Genomic DNA, 26597 nt, shown 5'->3' on the forward strand with positions numbered 1-26597 from the left:
TCTCTCTTTCTCTTTCTTCTTCCTCTCTCTCTCTTTCTCTTCCTCTCTCTCACTCTCGTATTCAAGCCGCATTAATTCTTTCTCATGTTCCATTTGTTTAATTTGCAACTGAATTTTTGCCATTTCCAATGAGGCAAACTCTATCTCAGGCAACTTTGAATGCTTAACCACTGCCATAATTACCTCACCTTTTCGCATTTTGTCAGGTAATGTTAACTGCAATGTTTTTACCAAATCTAACAGTCTGCTTTTCGTTTCTGTCCGTAAGGTACTACGTGTGACATTCTCCACCCCCAAAAACTTCTGAGCCTCTGAAAGAGCCATTGTTCAAAACACTCTGCCCACTTAAACTAAAATACCACACCGGAAAAGCAACAATCCTTCACTGTCTTTAAGTTCACAAAAGCCAATCCAATAGATAGACTTTTATCCCCCTCGAGCCCCCAATTGTTATGGGCGAGGTGTTTTCAGAACCCCAAAATGTATCATGGAGTTCAACCAACGTCCCCCTTTAATGGATTTGTTGCTTTCCCCAGCACACGGCTTGTTCCCTCGGTGTGGAATTACAATTATGGACACGTGGGTTTTTAAACACAAAACAATGTTTATTCCATGAACTCAACTTAACATCTTAAATAAACATTGGATCTCTTAACACCCCTTACTTCAAATATAACTCAGAAAATATTGCAACAGTAAATAATTCCTCAAAATGTTCCTTCAAACTTCCAAGAGACTTAACACCTTTAAACAGAATCATATCAGGTTAATGGCTTTAGTATTATGAGTTTAAATCACCCAAATGATCAGGAGATGGTTTTTTATGGCAGACATCACAGCAAATCCAGCTCACTGCAAAACACAGACACGCACAAGCTGCTTTTCCAAACTGATACTTCCAAAATGGCTGACCTGAACTCAGCCCCACCCACTCTCTGACATCACTGTTTTCTTAAAGGTACATTGCTTAAACATCCATGTCTTGAAGGTACTCTCACATGACAATTGGTAACAAGTAAAGGAAACTATACAGGCACAGAGTCACTAAACAGCTTTTCGCTCTCCGACTCCAGGGTCCAAACTACGGACGACATTGCTCCCAGGGCCCTGCACATTTTCCCCATTGGTCGGTGTTCACACACTCCTGCATGATAGGCCTGAGCTCGTCACATGTGGGTAAGTCCCTTATGGAGGCTCGTCCCTTAAAGGGACCACACTATCCCCCCCCCCCCAGAAACAGTCAAATCTAATGTACCTGGAGTCCCCATCCTTTCTCTCCCTCTTTTTCGTTCTGCCCTTTGGTGATACAGTTAGAGCCAATGGGCCAGCTTTCACAAGCATGCTTGGGATACTTCACTCTCATTCTGCCACTATTCCTGGTCCCTCAGTCACCAGTCGGCTGCTGTTTTCCTTCAATTCAATATCAACAAAATAGCAGCCATCTCGGTTTTTGGTTTGACAACATTGGTAATGTTGCAAGTATCATTAAGTGAAACATTTCAATCTGTTGTCATTCCCTATTTTTAGTAACTTTGGTATCAGAAACTGCTTATTAGAAGTGTTCCAGTATAATTATTTTGCAGGATGCCTGTTAAGTACATTGTTAATTATGTATTTTTAAAATTAACTATAAAAAATAAGAGCTAACTAGTAGGACATTCAGCAATTGCCTGCTGCATCACTGACTGAACAAAAGTTGTCAGTTTTTTTTTCAATGGCTTGAATTTTCCAGTGTTAAATGTGTTTTAGATGTTCTGTAAATTGCACATCTATTGAACTGGATTCCCTGTTGGCCGACTCAGGCATCGGGGTACAGGCGGCGGCAGGAGCCGATCCGTACGCGATGCTCCGACCCCCACTGGTGGCGGGATAGTGGTCTAGGACCGCGCGCCAGCGGAAGGATATAAAGGAATGAAAATAGGTCTTAATGACCCATTTGCATCCATTTAGTGGTCCAGGCACCATATGCTCTGGTCCCAGGACCAGGAATTATGTGGGCGCAGATCACTTGTGGTCTCTACCAGCATGGCCCTGGCACGGTGAACCACGCTGTTGGCTAAGAGGGCAACTCCATAAGGGACTTGCTCCCAAAGTCCGAGGGCCACCATCCACACCCATAATGCACTATCTGCCCACCCTTCCTCTATCAGGCTCCCACCTCCATGCCCCTCCCCCCAGGGACTCCTGTAATAGGAGACCCACCCCCCAGGACCCCTGTAATAGGGATCCATCCCTCCTCCCCATGACCACTGTAATAGGGAGGCGCCCACAGGGACCCCTGTAATAAGGATACCCCCCCAGAGACCTCTGTAATAGGCCGACCCCCCCCCCAAGGACTCCTTTAATAGAGACCCCTCCGGAAGCCCTGTAATAGGGAGACACCCCACATGGACCACCTGCACAAAGGGACCCCGCCCAGGGACCCCTGTAATAGGGAGACCTCCTCAGAGACTGCTGAAATAGGGAGACCCCCCCACAGGGACCCCCTGAATAAAGGGACCCTCAAAGGGACCCCTGAATAAAGGGACCCCCCACATGGAAACCCTGGCTAAAGGGAACTCCCATATGGGCCCCTGGCTCAAGAAACACCCCACGCCCCCCCCCTCCCCCCCCCCAGGGCACTCCTCCTTCCGCACAGAAAATAGACCTCTGTTTGGAAGCTAGTGAGCAGTCCAGACAAGGGCAGTGAAAGCAATTACAGCTGTAATACTTACCTGGAAACCCCATGTGTCCATTCCTCAAAGGAGAACGGCTGTGACCTTTCAACCCTGCAGATCCATCAACATGCAAGCCATTCATCACTTTCCTATAGTCTCTGTGGATGAGCAGGTCGGGTCACCCCCATACTACAGGGGAGGGGGGGTGGTGGCCAGCAACAGGACTTTGTTATCGGGCCGCCTACTTGAAATGACGGCCCGATAGCGGGATTCCCTCGGGTATCCTTCGTATTCCATGCCATGCATAAATTTGCATGGCAAAGGATACAGAATTGCACCCTGCTTTGCAGTCTCAGGGGATCTTAAAACGGGTGCAATTCTCCTCCGGCGGGAGAACATACTATTCCAATCAGAATTCACCCCATTATTATCCTCCAGAGCAAGTGAATTGGTATTTGAGAGCAGGTCACAATGACCAGACCTTTCCCAGGCCCATGGAGGTGCCTTTGGAGAAGGGGCCTGTGGAATTCTGAACTGAAAAGGTTGAGCATTCCTGCCACCTTGCACTTCTTCTGGAGACAGGAGAACACGAGCAATGGCAATATACCTAGCAGTGGGCAGATGGTTGAGCCAATTAATGGGCATTTCATGAGTGGACTGCAATCTTGCTAGTCTCACACAGGACTCCCAGACCAATGCCCCCCACCCCCAACCCCACATTCCCATCCATATCCTGCTCAGAGGAGGTGGCTGTACAGTGGGAGTTGGAGGCTGCATTACGCATGATTGAGATTTAACTGATGCCAGCACAAAATCACATGGTTGCCGTCTCCCCATCGCACAACCTTGCCATTGTATGTGCAATCCCTGCAGATGGACCGCCATGAGGTTCTTCATGTCTCAGCCACTCCTCTGATTCTAATGGCTGTTGCAGCGCTTCCCTGCCCCTCCTGCTGCTTGGGCCTCAGCTGCACTCCCCTGGCTACACAGCTGGGGTTGTCAGTCTTTCTCGTAGTGGCCTTTACTGGCCAGAGGTTCCCTTTTTGACACCCGCCTTCCATCTTAATTGGACGGTGAACAGGCGGAGGCGGGGGGGACCTGTTGATTAACTACCCACTGGAAAATTAGGCTAGCGGGCATGCTACTGAATCATATTTCATCAGGATTCACAAATGATCCCAACATCATCAGGTTCCTGACATCTGCAGCAAAATTCAGCGCAATATGTTGCTTTTAGAGATTTTTATTTAATTGGTTGGTATCTAAGATAGGCACATCAACTATATAAATGAATATATCATTGGCACTAACAGTATAAGTTGGGAACCTGAGCGGGGAGATACAAGAGAAGGAAACAAAAATAGAAATGATAGAAAAGCAAAAAGGTAGAAAGCAAAAGTGGAAGGCAGAGGAAAAGGCTAACAGCAATAGGGCCACAGTGCAAAAGCAAAGTGCAAAAACGTCAAAAAGACAAGTCTAAAGACAAAGTATCTGAATGCATGAAGCATTCACAATACGTTAGATGAATTTGCAGCGCAAACAGATGTAAACGGATATGATATGATGGCGATTACAGAGACATGACTGTAGGGTGTCCAAGGCTGGGAACTGAATATGCAAGGGTGCTTGATATTTAGGAAGGGCAGGCAAAAAGGAAAAGGAGTTGGGGTGGTGTTGTTCATTAAGGATGAAATCAGTACAACAGTGAGGGACCATATTGGTTCAGGAAATCTATATGTAGAATCAGTTTGGGTGGAGCTAAGAAATAACAAGGGGTGGCAGAGGCGTAGTGATATTGTTGGACTAGTCATCCAGAGACCCAGAGTCATTCCCTGGGGACCCGGGTTCGAATCTCGCCATGGCAGCTGGTGAAAATTGAATTCAATCAAAAAAATTTGGAATTGAAGGATAACCATGAAACCATTGTCAATTGCTGTAAATCACATCTGGTTCACTAACACAGTAACCATGGATACTGTGATCCACATATAGGGTATGAGCTGGCTAGGATAGACTGGGGAAACTTCATTAAAAGGCATGACGGTAAATAGACAGTGGTTAATACTTAAGGAACGAATGTATGCACTATCATGGTCATATATTCCTTTCTGGCGTAAAAGTACAAGGAAAGCAGTCCAATCATGGCTTACATAATAAAACATGGATAGTATTAGATCCAAAGCAGAGTTATATAAAGTTGCTAGAAAAAGTAGTAAGCTTGAAGATTGGGAGCAGAGAACAAAGACAATACAGTACAAGAACAGGCCCTTCGGCCCTCCAAGCCTGTACCAGTCATGATACCACACTTGTCCAAAGCTCTGAAGAACAAAGAACAATACAGCACAGGAACAGGCCCTTCAGTTTAGAAGTCAGCAAAGGAGGATCAAGAGATTGATTAGGAGGGGAAAAATGAAGTATAAGAGTAAACTTGAAAGTAACAAAAAAGCTTCTAAAAGCTTTTAAAAAGAAAAAGATTAGTGAAGACAAATGCAGGTCCGAAACAGGAGAATTGATAGCAAAGAACAAGGAAATGGCAGAGCAATTAACCAACTATTTTAGTTCTGTCAAGAGGAAGACACAAATAAATACCCAGAAATGCTGGGGGACCAAGGGTCCAATGAAAAGGAGGAATTGAAATAAATTAGTATTACTAAAAAAAAGTGCTGGATGATAGAATGGGAAAAAAAGCTGATAAATCCCCAGGGCTTGATATCTACACCCCAGGATACTAAAGGAGATGGCTATGAAAATAGTGGATGTGTTGGTTATCAACAGTCCTAGCAGAATGGAGAGTGCCAAATATAACCCCACTATTTATAAAAGGAGGGAGGCGGAAGGGAACTACAGACTGGTTAGCCTAACATCAGTGGTAGGGAAATTGCTAGTGTCTATTATAAAGGATATGATAACAGGACACTAAACAAATATGAACTGGATTAGACAATAAATGCTGAGGGCTGTAGTGACCTTCATGTCCACCGGGAGCAGGCGTCCTCCGCCTCCACAGTGTGACAGGTCCGACATGGCACAGGTGCCGCACCACCTCCTTGTTGAGGAGGAGTCTCCTGCAGCACATGCTGTCCGTCATCTCCTCGTATGACCAACGACACCCATACACCTTGGGCCGTCATCGATGCCCCCCTCATGGTCCCACCTTGGCCAGATGGGTGGCCGGGTCTGCAGGGTGTGCGGTGGCCCCCTGAACATTGGGTGCCAACTCTAGCCTGTGTTGATGCTGCTGCAGCCTTCTCCTGCGTCTGGCTGCCACCCGCACTGCTAGGGCTGCCACTGCAGGTTTGACAACACCATCCACCGTGCTGCCTGTAAGGAATGGGAGAAGGAAAGAGACTGACAATCAGTTAGGGCTTCCACCCCGGGACCCTCAAATGCCCTAAAGTGTTCCGTCTTCTCTCAGAGTCCCATCCACCAAGCCGATTGTGCTGGAGAAGCCCGCTTTGCACACTCACCCCCACAGCAGAAGCCCCTAGACCCCAGACCCCTGCTGGGAACATTAGGGGGACCGAGCTCAGGTACCCTGCCCTGATCCACACACTCAGCCTCTGGTCACGGGGATATTCCCAGTGTTGAAGCCCAGCTCTTGGGTGTTTGATTGTTGGCTGCTGCCTCTGTGGTGCTGACACCCCCAGGATTCAGGCAAAGTATCCAGGCATCGCAGTTTGATTGGAATTCAAGACAATAACACTCGTCTGAGACATGGCACGTGTACCCACGAGAATGCACTTGAGCAATATTTTATTGGCAAAAACAGTCTACAATAACAAAGATTTAAAATTCAGCTACATAACATTCCACATATCATATTGACCATTAATCAACATGGAAACAGGGGGCTAGTTTAGCTCAGTGGGCTAGATAGCTGGTTTGTGATGCAGAGCAAGGCTAGCAGCGTGGGTTTAATTCCCGTACCAGCTGAGAATTCTGAATTCTCCCTCAGTGTACCCGAACAGGCTCCGGAATGTGGCGACTAGGGGCTTTTCACAGTAACTTCATTGCAGTGTTAATGTAAGCCTACTAGTGACAATAAAAGGTTATTTATTTATTTACGCCTCATTGCCTTCTGGTCTTATCTGTCCCCCTGAGCCCAGTGTTCCACGTTCTAGGTATCTGGGAAAAAATTGACCTTCTTTCAGGCTGCAGAAAAAGAAGGAAACCTGGCAGCTGCAGCCTCCAGGCATTTGCAGCTGCAAGCAGCAAACATATCCTGCAGCAGCGCTTGAGAATATTTTGTTTATTAAACGTTCAAGAAAGAGACGAAAACCAACTACTTCACAGTTGACCTATCACACTAACCATTAATCAACAAGGAAAAGGCACCATGCCATACACACACAAATATCTTTTCACTACAGAATATCAGTTCAAACACAAAGCTACAATAGTTCATTAGTGCAAAGAAAACAAAAAACACTATCATCCTTCGCATGTCCTCAACAGAATGGAGGATCCTTGCTGTTTGGTCATTTTACGCATCAGTCTCTTTTCATGAGCCTCAGTCGTACAGGCCTTCTTATACAGCCTAATTTCATCGGAACCAAAGTTCGGTATCCACATGTTTCACTGGCATTCGAGGTGCAGTAAATAGCCTCGACCACCAGCGTATTTGACTCATGGCGACATGGTGGTAGACATGCAGTACTCACCACACTTACAATCAAATCACCAGCAATCTGCAAAAGCATTTCTTCAAAATCTTCATCAAGTCGCTGATTCAGATCAATCTGCCTCTCTCTCCGCCTCCTGCAGCTCACAACAGTCGACTCCTCAGCAGTGGAAAATCGCACCAACCCAGAGCATACCAGAAGAGAGAAAGAGCTCCCCTTCCACTTCTCCAGCCCAGGCAGCAGGTCATTTTACCATTTTCCATTTCCTTACTCCAGGCCACAGAAACAAAATAGGTGGCAGCAAACAAACACACAGCTTCCAGGCATTTGCAGGTAAAAGCAAAAGCAAGAGGCAAACACAACCTGCAGCACCACTTGAGAGCTGTGACAGGCTCACATAACTAACAATGCCAATTCCTAGCAGTAGCCATCAGCTGCACAGCTGGAGGCTGCTCACAGCCAAAGGGAATTAAGATGACCTTCAGCATATAACAAAAAATGGGGCTCTGTCCTGGAAGTGTTTTGTCGGACAGAGAGGCAGCAGCTGTAGTTGCCCCTGTTATGGGTCTGATGAATATTGGAGGATGGCTTGTAGGCGCCGCAAATACCAAGCCCCTCAATACCCCTGCTGGCCCAGGAGCGACCCCCGACCTATGTCGCCCAGACCCCCGATCAGGCCCACCCCCCCTCCCCCTCCACACCCCCCACCTTGGGGTCCTCTATCCCTCCCGAGCTCTGGGGGAGCTGCTCCAGTGTCCCTGAGTTGCATGCCGGGATGGAAATGGCTACTCACAACCTCAGCTGCCCTCAGCAGCCATTGCGCAGCTTGTCCTTTTTAAATAGGAGCGCTAAACTGCACCCATGTGACCTCTTGCTGGGGAGCCGGATAGGCGGATTAGATTTGACTTCCATCTCGCTAATGAGATGTAAATTGGTTTTAATTGGTGTCAGTTGGTGTCTCCCCACCTTTAGGGCAGGATCCGCAACCCGCCACCGCAAGCAGGCCACCAGATTGCAAACCTCTCACACTATTTAACCAGCATCACCCAGGTCCATGCCAGGCACAATGCGGCCGGTAAATCGCGCTCCCAATCGCTAAGTGAGCATGAGGTTCTCCCACAACCCCACCCCTGGGCAATGTCAAACGCGCATTACCCCACACCCCTCCAAGTGAGGATATCCTGCTATGGGGTCCCAGAGGGCCTCCCTTTTCACGCCTCCCCACCCCTCCCCCTTTTGGGCCTCACCTTTCAAGACCCCCACCCTTCACCTCCCCAACATTTAGGAGGTTCCTTCATACCAGCCCTTCATCCCCCATCCTTCATACCCTCCATACCCCTTTCATGAGCATAGCCTCCCTCAGGCCCCTGCCCTTGGCAGTGTCACCCTAGCACCTGAGCACCCTGGCACTACCATCCTATCAGTGTCCCTGCCAGCCTGGCAATGCCCCCTGGGCACTTTGTCACTGCCAGCTTGGCAGTGCCACATAAGCACCTTGGCACTGCCAGCCTGGAAGTGCCACCTGGGCACCTTAGCAGTGCCAGGGCGATAGTGCCAAGATGCCAGCCTGGCAGTACCAAGTTGCCCAGGTCACACAGGTAGTGCCAGGGTGCCACCCTGTGCTGTCTCTGACCACCCATGGGTCTCCAATGGCCTTCAGGTTCCATTGCACCATGTCCATGTTTGTGCTAAACGGCACCATGCCGAGGTCTCCCAGACACGGGCGTTAGCACCTGTGCACTGGGATAATCTGGCGCAGACATATTTAAATGAGCCTAATGGACGAGATCCAGATCGCGACGTCTTGCGAGATCCTGTTAGATCTTGCAAGGCCTCCTAATTTAACAGCCTTGTCACATCACGGAGTCGGGCGCGACGATGAAGTTCGATCATGCCCAGTGTATCTCAATGATTTGGATGGGGGAACAAAATGCAATATTTCCATGTTTGGTGATGATATGAAACTTGGTGGTAGTGTAAGTGGTGAGGAGGATGTTAAGAGGCTTCAAGGTGATTTAGACAAGTTGAGTGAGTGGGCAAATGCATGGCAGAGTATTATTTAAATAATAACAGATTGGGAAATGTTGATTTCAAAGGGTGTCCTTGTGCATCAATCACTGAAAGCAAGTATGCAGGTACAGCAGGTAGTTAAGAAGGCAAATGGTATGTTTGCGATAACTCTCATGAGGATAATGAGGAATCACTCATTGATCGCCCTGTGGGGCTCATTGAGTATGAGTTCCCATGGTAACAGACAGGAACTCGGCCAGCTGGAACTCATTATCGAGCCTTTTAAATGCAGTGCCACATAAGCACCTCGGCCAGTGCCAGACCCGAACTGAGTGTTCCTGGGTGTTCTGGTTGGTCCCGGGCCCAGACACTGGTGTTGCATGTCAACTAAATTTTATTTAACCATTCTCTTTGTGTCTCCTGGATTATTACACTGGCGATGAGGAGCAAGAATGTGATTCTGGGCAGCCCTTCTTAAAAGAAAAATGCCTCTAGTAAGAAGTGTATGAAGGGAACCCGGAAATGCCATTACTTGGGAAACGCAAGCCGTATGATGCAGGTGTGGAGGGTTGGCCCCAGTGCATTGAAAGAATGCGCGATTTCTTTCATGCAAATGGCATAGAGAGTGACGACCGATAGAAGGTAATCCTTTCGACTGCCTGTGCAGCCCAGATATTCGGTGTCATTAGAGTCTGACTTACCCAGCAGCCCCGGATTTAAAAGCCTTTACTGAACTGGCGGACTTAGTGGCAAACTACTACGACCCGAGATTATCAATTATTCTGCAGCGCTACGGTTTAAACAGCTGGAAGACTCCCAGGAGAGCCTGTAACTGAGTTCCTGACCATACTCAGGAAACTGACCAAGCACTGTGAGTATGGACCATCCCTGCCAGAGATGCTACAGTTCCGGCTGATATGTGGGATAAACAATGTCGCGACACAGAAAAAACTGCTTGCATAATCCGCCCTTGATTTTAAAAGAGCCATAGAACTGATGTTGTCCCTGGAGAATGTCGAAAAAGGGGTGCAGGAGCTACAACGTTCAATGAATTGCAGTGTGCTCAGTATAGGACATCCCCCATATTGGAAAACTGGCCTCCCTGTAGACTACACCTCTGCGCCCCACCCACTACCTTGTCATTACTCAGCAATGGCATGCAAGGACATAGGGCAACGACCGCGAAACTCCAGAACTATTAGCGAAGTTTTCCCAGAGGACTTCGGGGAGCAGTCACCAGAGTGCTGTATCTGCTGCCGAAGGATATGCCTAAGGCAAGACTGCCAGAATTGTCAGTGCGCCCAGTCCGGAAGCCAAAGCCAACTCAGGCCCAGGTCATGCAAATCTGCCAGTCCGAACAGGACGAACTAATGCAGTTGAACTGCATCACCGCCCATAAAGTTCCCCCTATCAAAATTAAACTCCGGTTTAGTAGTCACCTCTTAAAAATGGAAGTGGACACAGAAGTGGACATGCTTCAGGAATCACTTGGCAAGTCCAAAAGAGCAAGGGTAAAGATCTATGTGGACCCAGAGGCCCTGCCTAAATATTTCATTACACGATCGGTCTCCAATGCTTTTCTCGTCAAGGTAGAGGCTGAACTTGGGTGTCTGGAGCGCTGTGACATATTACGCCTAGTACAGTTTATGGAATGGGCTGTGCCAGTGATTCCAGTACTAAAACCCGACAAGTTGGTCTGTCTTTGCGGAGACTATGATTTGACTGTCAACAGAGCCTCCCGCCTTGACTGGTGTATCGAAGATCTTTACGCAAAGCTGGCTGGAGGCCACACGTTTGCCAAGCTGGACATGAGCTATGCGTATACTTCCAGCTGGTATTCGACACTGCTTCCAGGAAGTTTGTCACCTTCAATACCTATAAGGAATTATATGAATACACCTTTTAGAGTCTTATCGGTGTGTGCTATTTTTCAGTGTACAACTGAAAATATCCTTCAAGGGATGCCTATCCCATGGTGGCACGGTGGCACTGCTGCCTCACAGTAGCAGGAACCCGGGTTTGATTCTAACCTCAGGTGACTGCGTGGAGTTTGCACGTCCTCCCCGATCTGCGTGGGTTTCCTCCGGGTGCTCCGGTTTCCTCCCACAGTCCAAAGTAATGCAGGTTAGGTGGATTGGCCATGCTTATATTGCCAAAAGGTAGGTGGGGTTACAGGGGTAGGGATGGAGGATTGGGCTTAGGTAGGGTGCTCTATCGCAGCAGGGGCTGAATGGCCTCTTTCTGCACTGTAGAGATTCTATTCTATTCTATGATAACCTGGCCACCATATTGACACCCCTACACGCATAGCTAAAAAAAAAAAATAGTTGTGGCAGGCACCGCAGGACAAAGCATTCACAAAAGTGAAGGAACAGATGCTGGCACCGAATATCTTGTCGCTCTATGATCCCACAAAGCCGCTGATACTAACTTATGATGCTTCACCCTATAGAGTAGTGGCAGTCCTCTCCCATCGTTGGGATGATGGCACCGAGAGACTGATTTCATATGCGGCACGAACTCTGGCAGATGCAGAACGACGATATGCAAAAAGCGGAAAAGAGTGTCTGGCCGTGATATTCAGAGTGAAGTAATTTCATCCATAGGTCTACAGTCGACACTTTATGATAATCATGGACCATAAACAGTCACAGTCTCAGGATACGGGGTAGGGCATTTAGGATTGAGATAAGGAGAAACCTCTTCATCCAGAGGGTGGTAAACCTGTGGAATTCTCTACCGCAAAAGGCTTTGGAGGCCAAATCTCTGAATATATTTAAGTAGGTAGTAGATTAGATTTCTAGACTGTAAAGGTGTATGGAGAGAGAGCGGGACTATGGCATTGAGACAGATTATCAGCCATGATCACATTGAATGGTGTAGCAGACTCGAAGGGCTGAATGACCTACTCGTGCTCATATTTTGTATGTTTCTATGTCTCTAGCATTTAATTTCTGAATGATATGTATATCAGTGCCAGGTTTAATTTTACTTGTACTTGTCATTTTGTATGACTATGAACGGTCATGCCAACTAAAACAGCTTTATATGTTTCTTTCCAGACACACCAAGATGAAGACAGCTACCAATATATATATTTTCAATCTTGCCGCAGCAGATGCTCTAGCAACAAGCACAATGCCCTTCCAGAGTGCTGACTATTTAATGGGGTCTTGGCCATTTGGAGGCATGTTGTGTAAAATAGTCGTCTCCATTGATTATTACAACATGTTTACCAGCATCTTCACATTGACAATGATGAGCATTGACCGATATATTGCTGTGTGCCATCCAGTGAAGGCATTGGATTTCCGTACTCCTTTAAATGCAAAAGTAATAAATGTCTGTATCTGGCTTCTTGCCTCAGTTATTGGCATACCAGTTATCGTGCTCGGGGGCACTGGGACAAGGGATGGTGAGTTTTTGAAGCTTTAACAAAATCAACTTCATTCACGTGGTTACAAAGTATTCATGAAGCCTGATTTTTATTTTAATGTATTTCATTTCTGCGTGGTTAATTTATTTTTCTGACTTTTGTTCACCCTTCACTCACACTAATGAGTTTTAATGAAGTTTAAGCCATTGAATATGCAAAAACAAAGGTTTTAGAGAAAATTAAAAGACAATAAAGCAGCCAATAGGCAGGAATCTCACCCCCTCCCTACCCCGGCACAGTCTGTTCCCCAGCCGCGGAGGCAGCTCACCATTGGCTATTGCTGCAGCGTTTTGGGAGGCTCAGCCGTCCCGCTGCCGGGGAATATGTCGCAAGGTCGTCTTCAGCGAGACCGGAAGATCCCACCGCAAGGAAGGACCAGAAAACCCCAGCACTATATGATGTTGCTCTGTAATGTAAAGAAAGAACCTTTAAGATATTGAATCTTCCCAAGATGCTTTTAAGAAGCGTTATCAGTCAAGATTTGACACCAAGCCATTTAAGGACATATGGCACAGACTTTGCCAAAGAGGTAGACGTTAAGGAGATCCTTAGCAGAGGAGAGAGACGTAGAATAACAGAAATGTTTATGGTCAGGATTTTCCACCCCTGTTTTACTCAGGCAGGTTTGGCAATGGAAGCAGAAAGTCTCTTGAGAAGTCCAAATCGCATTTCACACCGACGTAAATGCGTGGCGCGATTGTACACTCTCCCCGCCAGTGGCAGACCGGTATTTCCCAATGTTGATATAATGGCAGACCGGCGCGAAGCCTGACTGATCTCCTAAGACATGCACCTGGCGAGCACACCTCCCAGAGGAGCTCAGGTGAGTACATTGCTCAGGTAGGAGAGGGTCATGCCTGGGCACTACCACCTAGCAAGGTTCCTGGCATTGCCTAGGTACTGCCTCCGGGCATTATCAGGGGACATTGCCAGGGGACAGTGCCAGGGGAGGGATGTGGGGGAGGGCCGGTCCTTGTGAACACTTGTCCGCTGGGGTAGCCTTTAAAAATGGTGCCCCAATCTTTGAGATACCAGGTTGCTGGTAGGGCAGGCTCAATCAGTGTAATGTTGTGCGACCCGCCTCTTGAGGTTTTTTAAGCTGAAGTCCAGAACGATACCGTGGAGAAAGCTGCTGTTGCCGCCTGCGTCTTCAATGCTGCCTTTCCTGCCTGCGATCGACTATGGCCGATATCCATGAAAATTCCACCCTTAGAACTTGGACAGCTGAAGGCACAGCCACCAGTCTTGGAGCAATTAAAATGGGAGTTGCGCGAGAAATCAGGATTGGAGGGACTCAGAATTCATAAGATCATAGAATGATACAGCACGGATGGAGGTCCATCATCATGCCTACACTGGCTCATGGTGGAGTCATCCAATTAATTCCATCTCCTTCTGTTTTCCATAGTTCAGCAAATTATTTTATTTCAGTACTTATACAATTTTAAATGCTAATATTAAATCTGTTACCATCACCCTTGTTACCAGGGTGTCGGGGCGGCACGGTAGCACAGTGGTTAGCACTGTTGCTTCACAGACCCAGGGACCCGGGTTTGAACCCGGCCCCGGGTCACTGTCCGTGTGGAGTTTGCACATTCTCCCCGAGTCTGCGTGGGTCTCACCCCCACAACCCAAAGGTATGCAGTGTAGGTGGATTAGCCATGCTAAAGTGCCCCTTAGTTTAAAAAAATGGGTTCCTCATGTCGCCTCTGATTCTTTTAACAATCACCCTTTTTACAGCTATGTGGTTTATCAGATTATTATATTTTGGGACAGTAGTTTTAAATTTAGGGTAAATGAAAGAAGTCATGTGATCTGCTTTGAAGTCTGCCAGAAAGTAAGCCTGGGTGGTTTGATTATTACAAATAAGAGGAAGGTTAAATGCGTAAGAGGCTGTAGTCTGGCTAAGAGGTCATTCGAACTGTGACAGAGGAAAATGTGGCGGAGTGTTCTGGGTGTCGTTGTGGACTACTGAACAACTGGTGGACGTCCTCTATGCTAAGTTTCAGCAGCAGAGGCAGGAGGCCTCAGAGGACCTGGTCAAGGTAGTGAAACCACATAGGGCAGTTGTCAAGAAGCAGAGCCTCATTGAAGGCAGAGATGGTGCTCATGGCGGAGAGCCAGGAGAGGTGGTGGGAGAAGATGGAGTACCTGGAGAATCATTCCAGAGGCAGAATATCTGGCTCGGGGGGCTGCCTGAAATGATTAAGGGAAGGCAGGCCATAGAGTACGTGGCGAATAAGTTTGAGAGGTTGATGGGGGAGGAGGTCTATGACTGCCCTCCCGAGGTGCATCGAGTGCACAGGGCATTGAGGAGAAGGCTGAGGGCGGGGGAACCGCCGAGGACGATGTTCGAGCAGTTGCATCATTTTCTCGGCAAGGAAAAGATACTGAGGTGGGTGAAGGGAACCAGAAAGTGCACATGGGAAGGAAAAGTGCTGAGGATTAACCTGGAAATAGGTGCAGAGTTGGCCAAGTGGCAGGCCGGTTATAATCGGATCAAGGTTGCCCTCTACAAAGAAGTCCAGGCACCAAAACCTCATCATCAGCATCCCAACGGTCTATTCCATCAAAGTGCGAGTTGTAGCAGTAGTCTCATTGCCCCTTGTCTCAGCTGCACTTTGTGGCCTACAAACAGGCTTCATCAGCCACCTCCTCAGTGGGTAGCCCATGTTCCCAAGGAGCCAACCCTGCAGCCGCTGTAGACCCTGAAACATGTCATGGACCTGAGGGTGGCTCAGATTGTAGGAATCGTGCACACTCCCTGAGAATTGAGCACACACCTGAAGGACGTGTTTGGTGAAGTCACCGACCAGCTGAATATTCAGCGTGTGGATGCCCTTGTGGTTCACTGTTTAATGTTCTGGAAATCTGAGTGCCATGTGAATGAAGTCGATGGCACCCTGCTTCTGTGGAAGGCCGTAGATTTTTGCAAAGCCTTGCATCCTGCTTTGCCTGATCCTGGTTGAAATGGGCAAATTTGTGCCGCCTCATGAACATTCCATCTGTCACCCCCTTGATGCACTTGGGCATGAAGGCTTACAAAATCCTGCAGAACTCACCCTTGAAGCCCTGAAAGGAACCATTAACGTAAAAATTTAACGCCACTGTAACTTTCAGCAACACTGGATGCCCTTCAAATCCCCGTGGCACCAAATCCTGCAGAACATGGCAGTTGTGACCAACCATTTCCCCAGACATGCATAGTTTTCAGAGGCACTGGTTCTTAGATATCTGCAGGTATGTTCAGCAATGTCTATAGTCCCTGGGTCTAGTGAGGCACCTCTGAACTACAGCTCTCTGGGGCTCATCCTCTGTGTGCAGAGCAGGCCCTGCCGCCCCTTCCTCTTCACATTTCTGCTCCTGCCTTTGGAGAGCCTGTGCCTCCATTGACATTTTCTTCTCTCCTGCCTCTGAGTGAGAAAAATGACAGCGCGTATACCAGGTTCCAGGTTTTGTATGTTCTCACTGCAGTATCAAGAGAGAGACTTGATGATTTGTTTCTGTCTCCGGAGGACCACTCTTTGCACATTCATCCTCGGTAAATGCCTCTCAAAGCCCACATAATCATGTCCTGGCTACCACGTTGGTGCCCAGACGCCTGCTGGTTGGGCCCTTTATCACCCTTGCCCCACACTACATGACTGAGTGGCCATAATTTTGGCCACTCCACTGCATCCTGAGCTCTCAAATGAGGTGCAGGCATTGTCCCAAACTTCGCTCTTAAGGCCTTTCGCATACCCTGGTCTAAGGGGGCCAGTTGTCAAAATGCACCTCAGCACACAATCAATGGTTAGAAATGCTCTTCTTGGACAGTGTGCTGTTGCTAACTGTTGAAGGGAATGTATTTGCTTTCCCAGTTGGCCAATGCTGGAAGCACAGTATAGCCACCAGCGATTTTGGAAGTCAGTGTGCAAAGGGTGAACTGCTGAGCAGCAATCAGTGTCGCTCACAAACAAAAGTGGTGCTTGAGTGGGCATAATTGCATGAGTAGTTAGACTCCAGGCTTATCAATTGAGTTACAACTGAACGATCTCAGCTGTGAAGATGTAATGATAACTGACATGTTTTTTCATTAGCCTTGCCCTTGTCAACATCCTGCCTCCACAGTGACCCAGGCTTCTCTTTTCTCTGTGAGGCCCTTCCAAGAAGCCTTTTAGTCCAGCAACAGAAGGCAACTTCAGGAACGATGCTTTAGACACTTGACATGCATGTCAATTGAGTGACAGCTGAAAAATCTCAGCTGTGAAGGTGTAATGATAACTGACATGTTTTTTCATTCGCCTTGCCCTTGTCAACGTCCTGCCTCCAGAAGCCTACCCCCCCGCCAACCTTCCTCCAGTATTGAGTAGAACTATCAGTCTCTGATGACTGCCCGGGCCCCCACTGCACAAATGCAGTGCCCAGGCTTCCTTTTCTCTGTGCGGCACTTCCAAAAAGCCTGTAGCCCAGCAATAAAAGGCAACCTCAGGAATTATGCTTTTGACACTTGACAGTTTTCACCCCCCCCCCCCCCCCACGACATTCTCTCCCTGAGTCAACCCCCAGTCTTCCCCAAGTAAACCGTTTGATATCCCCCAAGTCAACCCCCAGAGTCCCCCAAGAAAACCCCCATCACCCCTGAGCCAACGCCCAGTCTCCCCAAGTCGACCCGTTGATCTGCAAGTCCATCCCTGGTCTCCACTGAGTCAAACCCCTCGGTCTCTCCCAAGTTAGTGTACATGTGGGATCTATCATTGTTTAGGAAGGGATAGTGTGTAGATGAGAAATAGGGACTTCTCTTGGTCGCTTGCTCGGTAATTCAGTTAACACCTCCGAATATCCGATGTCAAAAGTTTTCACTTGGCATTATTGAGTGCATAACTAAGTCAAAAATAAAATTGGCACTAGCCTAATTGTGTGACAATCTGTTTCATGTGTAGCACTTGTTCACTTTTGGTAGGATTAGCAGACATCAGCTTGCTGCAGTTTTATGCCTTCATTCCCATAAAACCATGCAGCATTGATGGTTATATAAAATACATTTTTTCTTGTGGTGTTCAGCATTGTTTTTGTTTTGTCCATTTAGATTTAGTGATCATTAAACTGATTTTCCTCAGACATTGCAGCCCGCAGAATCATTAATTTCCCATCTAAACTATAATGCGCAGGAGGGAGTGTAAGATATGTAGGTACAATTGACTTAAACAAGGGTGTTTAATCTATCTTTGGCTAATTTGGTTGAAGTATTGGAGCCGTAGTACTCAGGTTAATCTATAGCACTGTGAACGGTACCTTAATAAGTAGCATGAATTTAGAAATTATATTGTCTGAAGCTGCTGTATGAACATTTAAGGATTAATTTTACAAAATTGCATTCCCCTTACAACGCCTTGCCCACCAATATTGCATCTTGAGAATTTGGCCCTATCTAGTTGATGCTCCAAAATAACTTACCAAAGGATATATTTTCCTCTCTTTGCTAATTTTGATGAAAATGTAGATTACGGATACAAAGTGGAAAATGGTGCTTGATACTCAACTCTATATTTTCTTCTGATTAGTGAACAAAGAAAGACAAAATCAGTTGCTGGTAGATGTAAACAGGAAAGTGAGAATTAATTTAATTACTTTAGGAGGAAAACAAGAACTAATTTTACAGCTTGTGAAAATATAAAACTTCTCAGTCATTCTTTAAGTGAGAATAACAGTGAGGTTATAAATTGCTAGAATTGGGCACTTGTGACTTTACAGGCATTAGCCTTGATGGTTAAGAGTCTTCCAGTGTTCCCATGGCAACAAAAGCTGAAACACAACATTTTGAAATTGGTTGATAAATCATACATAGGTAGCGCAATTTCTATATATGCAATTAATTTTCAAATGTCAATCATCTATTTGAAAAAAAATGACGTAGGAAAAAGACAGCAAACCAGTTTTCACATTGTCACTTTCATAATTTATAATTTGTGATATAATGTTTCTTGAGGTAATTATCTAAATTTATCCACTTTACATCTGCTCACCAAGATACACTCGGGCTGATTTTCAGGTGAATAACCTGCATGCTAATTGCTGCCCAAATCATTTTCATCTGGTTACAAATTGCAGCAAATGAATCTTGTCATGAAAAGCTAATGGCCAAGCAGAAATTCTGCATTAATCATTTGCGTATAGTTCATTACCAAGCCTTACTTATGGATCCAGGCCTTTTACTACATAACCATTAAACACACTTCAATTCATTTCTTTCAATTAAAGGTTTCCAATATAATTCACTATAATATGTAAAGATGTTGCTGAAATTGATTTACAGTTCTCTTACAAAATATGTTCTATTTTCCTATTAATATTCCAGTTTGTTCATTAGTTCAACATTCAGTTAAGAGGATAATGGGGTACATTTCTCAGCCCCGCCCGTTGTGGGAATTGTCCAGACTTGGTGCAGAAAATCCTATCCATTGTGTTCAGTACAGCTTTATCCCATGAATTCCCAGTACAATTATTCATGTTTTAATCAAAGGAATCTTAAACAAATGCTGTGATAACATTTGACCCAGAAGCAGTACAGTAAGGAAAATTTGTCATTTCTTTAAAAGGTCTGCGGAATTCTGTACTTGTTTTTAAGAATGTTTGAAAAGGACTTTTGAGAGATTGCATCTATTGTAAAGGGATCATTTGTAATTTTCTTGAATAATACGTGTGGTAGGATGGCCTGTTTAATGGGGCACTCTCTCGCGGTCCATGTGGCTGGCTCGGGGCCTATCATGCAGGAGGTGTGCAAACCTGACTAATGAGGGAACAGTGTGGGGCCCGGGGAGCAGGGCTCTAGTCAAAGTGAACCCGGGAACCAGAGCGTTAATATCTGTATAGCAACTTTGTGTCTGTATATAGGTTGCCCTTGTTAGTTGTCAATAAACACTTCATTCTTCCTTACTACCGTTTAATTGGTATTCCCTCGAGCAGCCACATTGGCGATGAGTATAAACCAGATTGTTTGCAAGCTCGCAGTCATTGAATTTGAATGAGGGGAGGAAAAACCTCCAAGATGGACACAGAGTCGGGAAGCGTCAAGGATGGCAAAGAACAGTGAGTGGAAAATGGCCATGATTGGGAAGTTAGATCCATTCAACAAGGAGGCCGAAGGGTGGAGCCAGTATAATGAGGGGTTCCATTTCTTCTTCACGGCAAACAAAATAACGGAGGAAGAGAAACAGAAAGTTAACCTATTAACAGTTTGTGGGACAACAACCCACAACCTTATAAGAAATTTGACAGAGGCTTCTGACATGAAGTAATTTGGCCGGTTTGTGAAGCTGGTCAGGAAACATTTCAAACCCAGACCCTCAATCATACTACAGTGGTGATACAAGTTCAACTCGGTCATCAGGGACCCAGGATAAACTTCCATCTTTGTTGCGAGACTCAGACAAATAGCCGAGAATTGCAAGTTCGGTGCAGCACGAGGTGACATGCTGCTTGATCGTTTAGCAAGTGGGCAATAGAAGTGGGCAAAAGAAGCTTCTGGCTGAAAGAACGATTACGCTAGACAGAGCAATCAAGATCGCCAAGGCAACTGGGTGCGCTGAGAAGTTCGCGTCAGAGCTTCAAAGCATGCAAGAGGGCAAGGTGAACTAGTTGTGGAGTGGTATGGCTGCAAGGTAAACAGCCAGATTGACAGGCACAGGGGATGTTCAGCCACAATCCCAGGAACAGGATTATAAATCGGTGGTCAGGAAAAATTAGGCCGTCAGCCCAGAAATCAAGATGACTGGTATTAATGTGGGGGGGTCACCCCAGAAATCATGTTGCTGTAGAGAGTGTATTTGTTTTCAGTGCAAAAGGAAGGGCCATATCCAAGCACATTAATGCACCCATCGAAACATGACAATTAAAAAAAACAGCAAACTAATGCTCCAGTGAACAAAGTGGAGCGGAACACAGATGAAGAACCTGAAATATAGAGATTTAATATCGTGAGAGTGAGTAAAACAGCCCCAATTAAGATAGTCCTCACAAAAAATGGAAGGCCACTAAAGATGGAGGTCGACACCGGGTGGTCAGCCACAATTGTCGGTGAACAAATGTTTGAAAAGCTTAAAAGAGGTGTTCAGCCTTTGGACTTGAGTGAGACAACAGCCAAATTGGCGACGTATACGGGGAGACCCTAAATGTTTTGGGAACAACCGTGACTCCAGTGTCATGGCAGCAACAAGATACCCAGTTACCTCTGATTATTGTTGAGGGACATCGACCAAGCCTCATGGGGTGAGATTAGTTGTGCCAAATCAAGTTGAACTGGTTGGAATTTTTTAAAATCTCAGTCAATATCTATCAGGAAGTCTTATGCAGATACAAGGATGTATTCCAGAATGAGTTGGGTCAAATAAAGGGAGTAAAGGCCAAGATTTATGTCAACTCAGACTCAACCCTAAAGCTTTTCAGAGAAACACTGGTCCCTTACACCTTGTACCAGAATGGAGAACCTGTGCTTAAACGCATGGAAGAACTAGGAATGATCACACCTGTGCAGTTTTCAGAATGAGCAGCCCCATCATCCCTGTAATAAAGCTAGACCACTCGGTTAGAATACGCGGGGACTACAAGCTTACAATCAATTAGGCAGCCCAAGTAGATAATTACACAATTCCACGAATTGAAGACCTTTATGTGAAGTTAGCGAGGGGCCTCACTTACACAAAAATAGACATCAGTCTTGCTTACTTGCAGCTAGAACTGGAAGAAAATTCCTGAAGTTTTTCCTTGACATATGCGGTATTCCTGTGCACAATGGAGAATCTCCTCCAGGCCATCCCAAAGGTTGTGGTTTCCTGGATGATGGGCTAATAACAAGAACATCACACAAGGAGCAACTGGCAAGCTTCAAAGAGGTGTTGAGAAGATTCCAAAATACGGAAATTGACTGAAATGCAAGAAGTGCACTTTCCAAGCTAGTGAGGTCATTTACTTAGGGTTCAAATTGGACTCAAAGACCTGCACTCACTTGAAGACAAAGTGAGAACCATAAGAGAAGTCCCAGCATCTATGCAGGTGGCAGAATTCTTAGTGATGGTAAACTATTATGGTCATTTTATTCCCAACCTAGCAATGACACTGATGCCATTACACATGCTCCTGAGAAAACATCAGTTGGCATTGGAAGGAACCACTTGCCTTCCATGATGTTAAGCAAATGTTATAGTCATTGAGCCTGCTGGTTCATTTTGACCCAAGAAAATACAACATTCTGACCTGCAATGCATTACCATATCCAACTCAATATAAGGAGGAAGACTCAAAGAGACCAATTGACTTTGCTTAAAGAACGCTTTCTGATGCTGAACATGCACACATTGAGAAGGAAGGCCTTGAAGTAATCTACGGCATCAAGAAATTTCACCAGTATGTTCACGGGCTACGTTTTACAATCATAACAGACCACAAGCCCCTGCTGGGGCTCTTTGATGAAGATCAGCTGATACCACCAATCCTCTCTGCCAAGGTAAAATGGTGGGTCTTGTTGCTGGCAGTCTACATTTTAACATGGGCAAGGTAGACAGATTTTGAATGCTGATGCATTGATTCGGCTCCCACTTTAAAGAACCTGGCACCTCTGCCAGTGCCTCAAGAAATCGGCTTGGCTTTGAAATTTTTGAAAACCCTGCTGGTTTCATCCGGCCAAATAAAGAATGGGACACAACGGGACCCAATCCTGCCCAAAGAGAAATTGCATGATCTTAACCGGGTGCCACCACGATAAATCTGACCAATTAAGGGTAAACTCAGTTGCCAGATTCTGGGATCCCGAGTGATAGTACCACCCCAGGCCAAAATCCATTGTTGCAAGAATTGCATAGTGCCCATTCACATCTGGTCTGGCATAGAAAAGGACATTGAACACATGGCGTGCCAGGGCAACCCTTGCCAGATACACCAGATACTGCCCCCTACCGCCAACCTCCATCCTTTGGAGTGGACTGGAATGCCATGGACAAGGGTATATGTGGACTCCGTTGGTCCCTTCATAGGCAAGATGGTCCCCATTTTGGTTGATGTCCATTAAAAATGGTTCGAGGTTCAACAGATAGGAATGAAGATGTTGGTGGCCGCAGTAGATGCCTTGTAGTGGGTGTTTGCTACGTATACCCTCCCCAAAGTAATAGCGTCTGACAACGGCTTTACTGGTGGTGACTTTCAGCATTTTGTCAGAATGAATGGCATTCGCCATGTCAGAACAGAACCCTATCATCCTGCCTCAAACTGGTTAGCAGAGGGAGCTGTGCAAATGTTCAAGGCAGCTATGAAGAAGCAGTCTAACAGGCCACCACACCTTAGGTTGGCCAACTTTCTTTTGTCTTAAACAAAATTCCCCATGTCACTCTGGGCGCTACACCAGTGGATTTACTTATGGGCCATCATCTTAGGACCGGTTTGGACTTGATATTCCCAAATTTTGTGGGGGGTTGGAGGCATAGCTACCAGGCTGAATTGTGACCACGTTCAGGTGTTTCTTATGTGGTGCTCTTGTATGGCAAGACAGTACGCAAACATATCGACAACGTGAGCAGCCAGGGAACCATGACCCCAATCTTGGCACAGTTGGGTCCGGCAGACAGCAGCAGTGCTCCTGTGGTGGAGCCGGATTAAAGGGGACCCAAAAGTCTTAAGCAGGCCACATCGATGATGCAGGAACAATCTATGGAAGGGAATAATGACTCTGTGGTAGTCAGTATTAGAGGTATTACGGTACTCTGTAATGCCGGAAGACCATTGGTGTAGAAGTTACTCTGTTCTCATTGGTTAAGCCTGTCTGCTGGCTCTGCCCAGCAAGGTGGGGTATAAGAGCCCGTGTCGCCCCAGCAGCTGCCTTCTGTACCTGTGCTGCTGGGGGAAACATCTAGTGTAATAAAGCCTTCAGGTGTCTCCAATCTCGCTTCTGGAGTTATTGATCGAGCATCAATTTATCACACTAGATTTTAAAGAATGGAGGTCCGAATTAAGCCGGAGTGTCTGCAACTCAGCCCTCACACGGCAAACTCAGCGGCAACCTTCAAGCACTGGTTGCCGTGCTTCAATGGATATCTCGGTACAGCCGAAAACAAACCCACGGAAGACCAGAAACTACAAATTCTGCACTCGAGGGTGAGCCCAGAGATCTACACCCTCATCGAGGATGCAGACGACTTCGAGGCCGCAATGGATCTGCTGAAAGGACATTTTTTTCGCCCTGTAAACCAGGTCTACGCCCGACATCTACTAGCGACGAGGCGACAAATCCCTGGGGAATCGCTGGAGGAGATCTACCGTGCGCTCCTGGTGTTGGGGAGAAACTGCAGCTCCCGCAAGTTTCGGCGAGCGACCACACAGAACTTTTGATCTGGGACGCTTTCGTTGCAGGTATGCTGTCCTCCCAAATCCGCCAGCGATTGCTGGAGAAAGAGACACTAGGCTTCAAGGAGGCACGGGCCCTTGCCAGCTCCCTGGATGTGGCCTCCCGAAAGGCCCGCGCTTACGTCCCCGACCGCGCGACAGCACCCTGGGAAGCGTGGAACCCCCCCGCGGCCGACCCCGATGCATCTCCCATCCCCCCACAAGCTTGTGCTGTGAGACGGCCTGGCAACCCCTGGGGGCCCCGCTGCTATTTTTGCGGGCAAGCCAAGCACCTCTGACAGCGCTGTCCAGCCCGCTCATCCTTCTGTAAAGGATGCGGCAAAAAGGGCCACTTTGTGTCGGTATGCCAGGCCCGGACGGTCGCTGCGGTCTCAGGAGGCGAACACAGACTGCCACTACAACCCTCTCCACGGGCCCCGTGCGGCCAGCGGGCACCGCCATCTTCCTCCTCCAGGGCCACGTGTGGCCTCCAGTCACTGCCATCTTGTCTCTCGGACACCACTTGCGATGGATGGGCGTCGCCATCTTGTACACCCCCAGCCATGTGCGACCAGTGGGCGCCGCCATCTTGGCTGGACTCTCAGGACCCCAATTCGGATGACCACACATCGCCCGAAGAGAATATCCAACTGCTGCCACGACTAGCCTCGGTGACCCTGGACCAGTCTCGGCCCCGAACACTCTCGGCTGCAACGCCGACGGTGCTCATCAATGGGCATGAAACGTCCTGTCTGATCGACGCTGGGAGCACAGAGAGCTTCATACACCCCGACACGGTAAGGCGCTGTTCTCTCCCCGTTCACCCCGTTAACCAAAATATCTCCTTGCCCTCCGGGTCTCATTCAGTAGAATTCAAGGGGTTTTGCGTAGTGAACCTCACGGTCCAGGGAAGGGTGTTTAAAAACTACCGGCTCTACGTCCTTCCCCACCTCTGCGCTGCCACACTCCTAGGGTAAAATTTTCAGTGCAACCTCCAAAGCCTAACTTTCAAATTCGACGGCCCTATACCCCCCCTCACTGTCTGCGGCCTCGCGACCCTTAAGGTCGATCCACTTTCCCTGTTTGGGAACCTCACCCCAGATTGCAAACCCGTCGCCACCAGGAGCAGACGGTACAGTGCCCAGGACCGGACCTTTATTAGGTCGGAGGTACAGCGATTACTGAGGGAAGGTGTCATTGAGGCTAGCAACAGCCCCTGGAGAGCTCAAGTAGTGGTTGTAAAGACCAGGGAGAAACATAGGATGGTCATAGACTATAGCCAGACCATCAACAGATATACGCAGCTTGACGCATACCCTCTCTCCCGCATATCCGACCTGGTCAGCAGGATTGCGCAATACAAGGTCTTTTCCATGGTGGATCTAAAGTCCGCCTACCACCAGCTCCCCATCCGCTCTAGCGACCACAAATACACTGCTTTCGAAGCAGATGGGCGGCTCTACCACTACATAAGGGTTCCCTTCGGTGTCACTAATGGAGTCTCGGTCTTCCAACAAGAGATGGACCGAATGGTTGACCGGTACAGTTTGTGGGCCACATTCCCGTACCTTGATAATGTCGCCATCTGCGGCCACGACCAGCACGACCACGATACCAATCTCCGAAAATTCCTCCATAATGCAAAAATCCTTAACCTCACATATAACAAGGATAAATGCGTGTTCCGCACCAACCACCTAGCCATCGTCGGCTACGTAGTGCATAATGGAGTTATAGGCCCAGACCCTGAATGCATGCGCCCCCTTACGGAGTTCCCCCTCCCTCACTGCCCCAAGGCCCTGAAATGCTGCCTAGCGTTTTTCTTTTATTATGCCCAGTGGGTCCCCAACTATGCGGACAAGGCCCGCCCGCTGATCCAATCCACAGTTTTTCCCCTGTCGACAGAGGCCCGCCAGGCCTTCAGCTGCATCAAAGCAGACATTGCAAAGACCACGATGCACGCCATCGACGGGTCCCTCCCCTTCCAGGTCGAGAGCAACGCGTCCGACGTAGCTCTGGCGGCCACCCTCAACCAAGCGGGCAGACCCATGGCCTTCTTCTCACGCACACTCCACGCTTCAGAAATCCGCCATTCCTCAGTTAAAAAGGAGGCCCAGGCCATAGCAGAAGCTGTGCGGCATTGGAGGCATTACCTGGCCGGCAGGAGATTCACTCTCCTCACTGACCAACGGTCGGTTGCTTTCATGTTCGATAATGCACAGCGGGGCAAGATAAAAAACGACAAGATCGAACTCTCCACCTACAACTATGAGATCTTGTATCGTCCCGGGAAGCTGAACGAGCCTCCTGATGCCCTATCCCACGGCACATGTGTCAACGCACAAGTGGACCACCTCCGAGCCCTCCGCGAGGACCTCTGCCACCCGGGGGTCACTCGATTCTTCCATTTCATCAAGACCCGCAACCTGCCCTACTCCATCGAGGAGGTCAGGACAGCCACCAGGAACTGCCAAATCTGCGCGGAGTGCAAGCCACACTTCTACAGGCCAGAGAATGCGCGGC

General features: G+C 47.5%; 1 protein-coding gene across 1 annotated transcript in view; it reads left to right on the forward strand.

Moving 5' to 3' along the window:
- The window catches only part of oprk1 (opioid receptor, kappa 1), a 75699-nt gene that overhangs the window by 43181 nt on the left and 5921 nt on the right, over window positions 1-26597 (forward strand). The window contains exon 3 of the mRNA XM_072467773.1: window positions 12352-12704. Within this exon, the coding sequence (XP_072323874.1) occupies window positions 12352-12704 (353 nt within the window). The remainder of the gene's footprint in view (window positions 1-12351; window positions 12705-26597) is intronic.

Source organism: Scyliorhinus torazame, chromosome 11 (assembly GCF_047496885.1).
Source record: "Scyliorhinus torazame isolate Kashiwa2021f chromosome 11, sScyTor2.1, whole genome shotgun sequence".
In the NCBI taxonomy this organism is placed as follows: domain Eukaryota; kingdom Metazoa; phylum Chordata; class Chondrichthyes; order Carcharhiniformes; family Scyliorhinidae; genus Scyliorhinus; species Scyliorhinus torazame.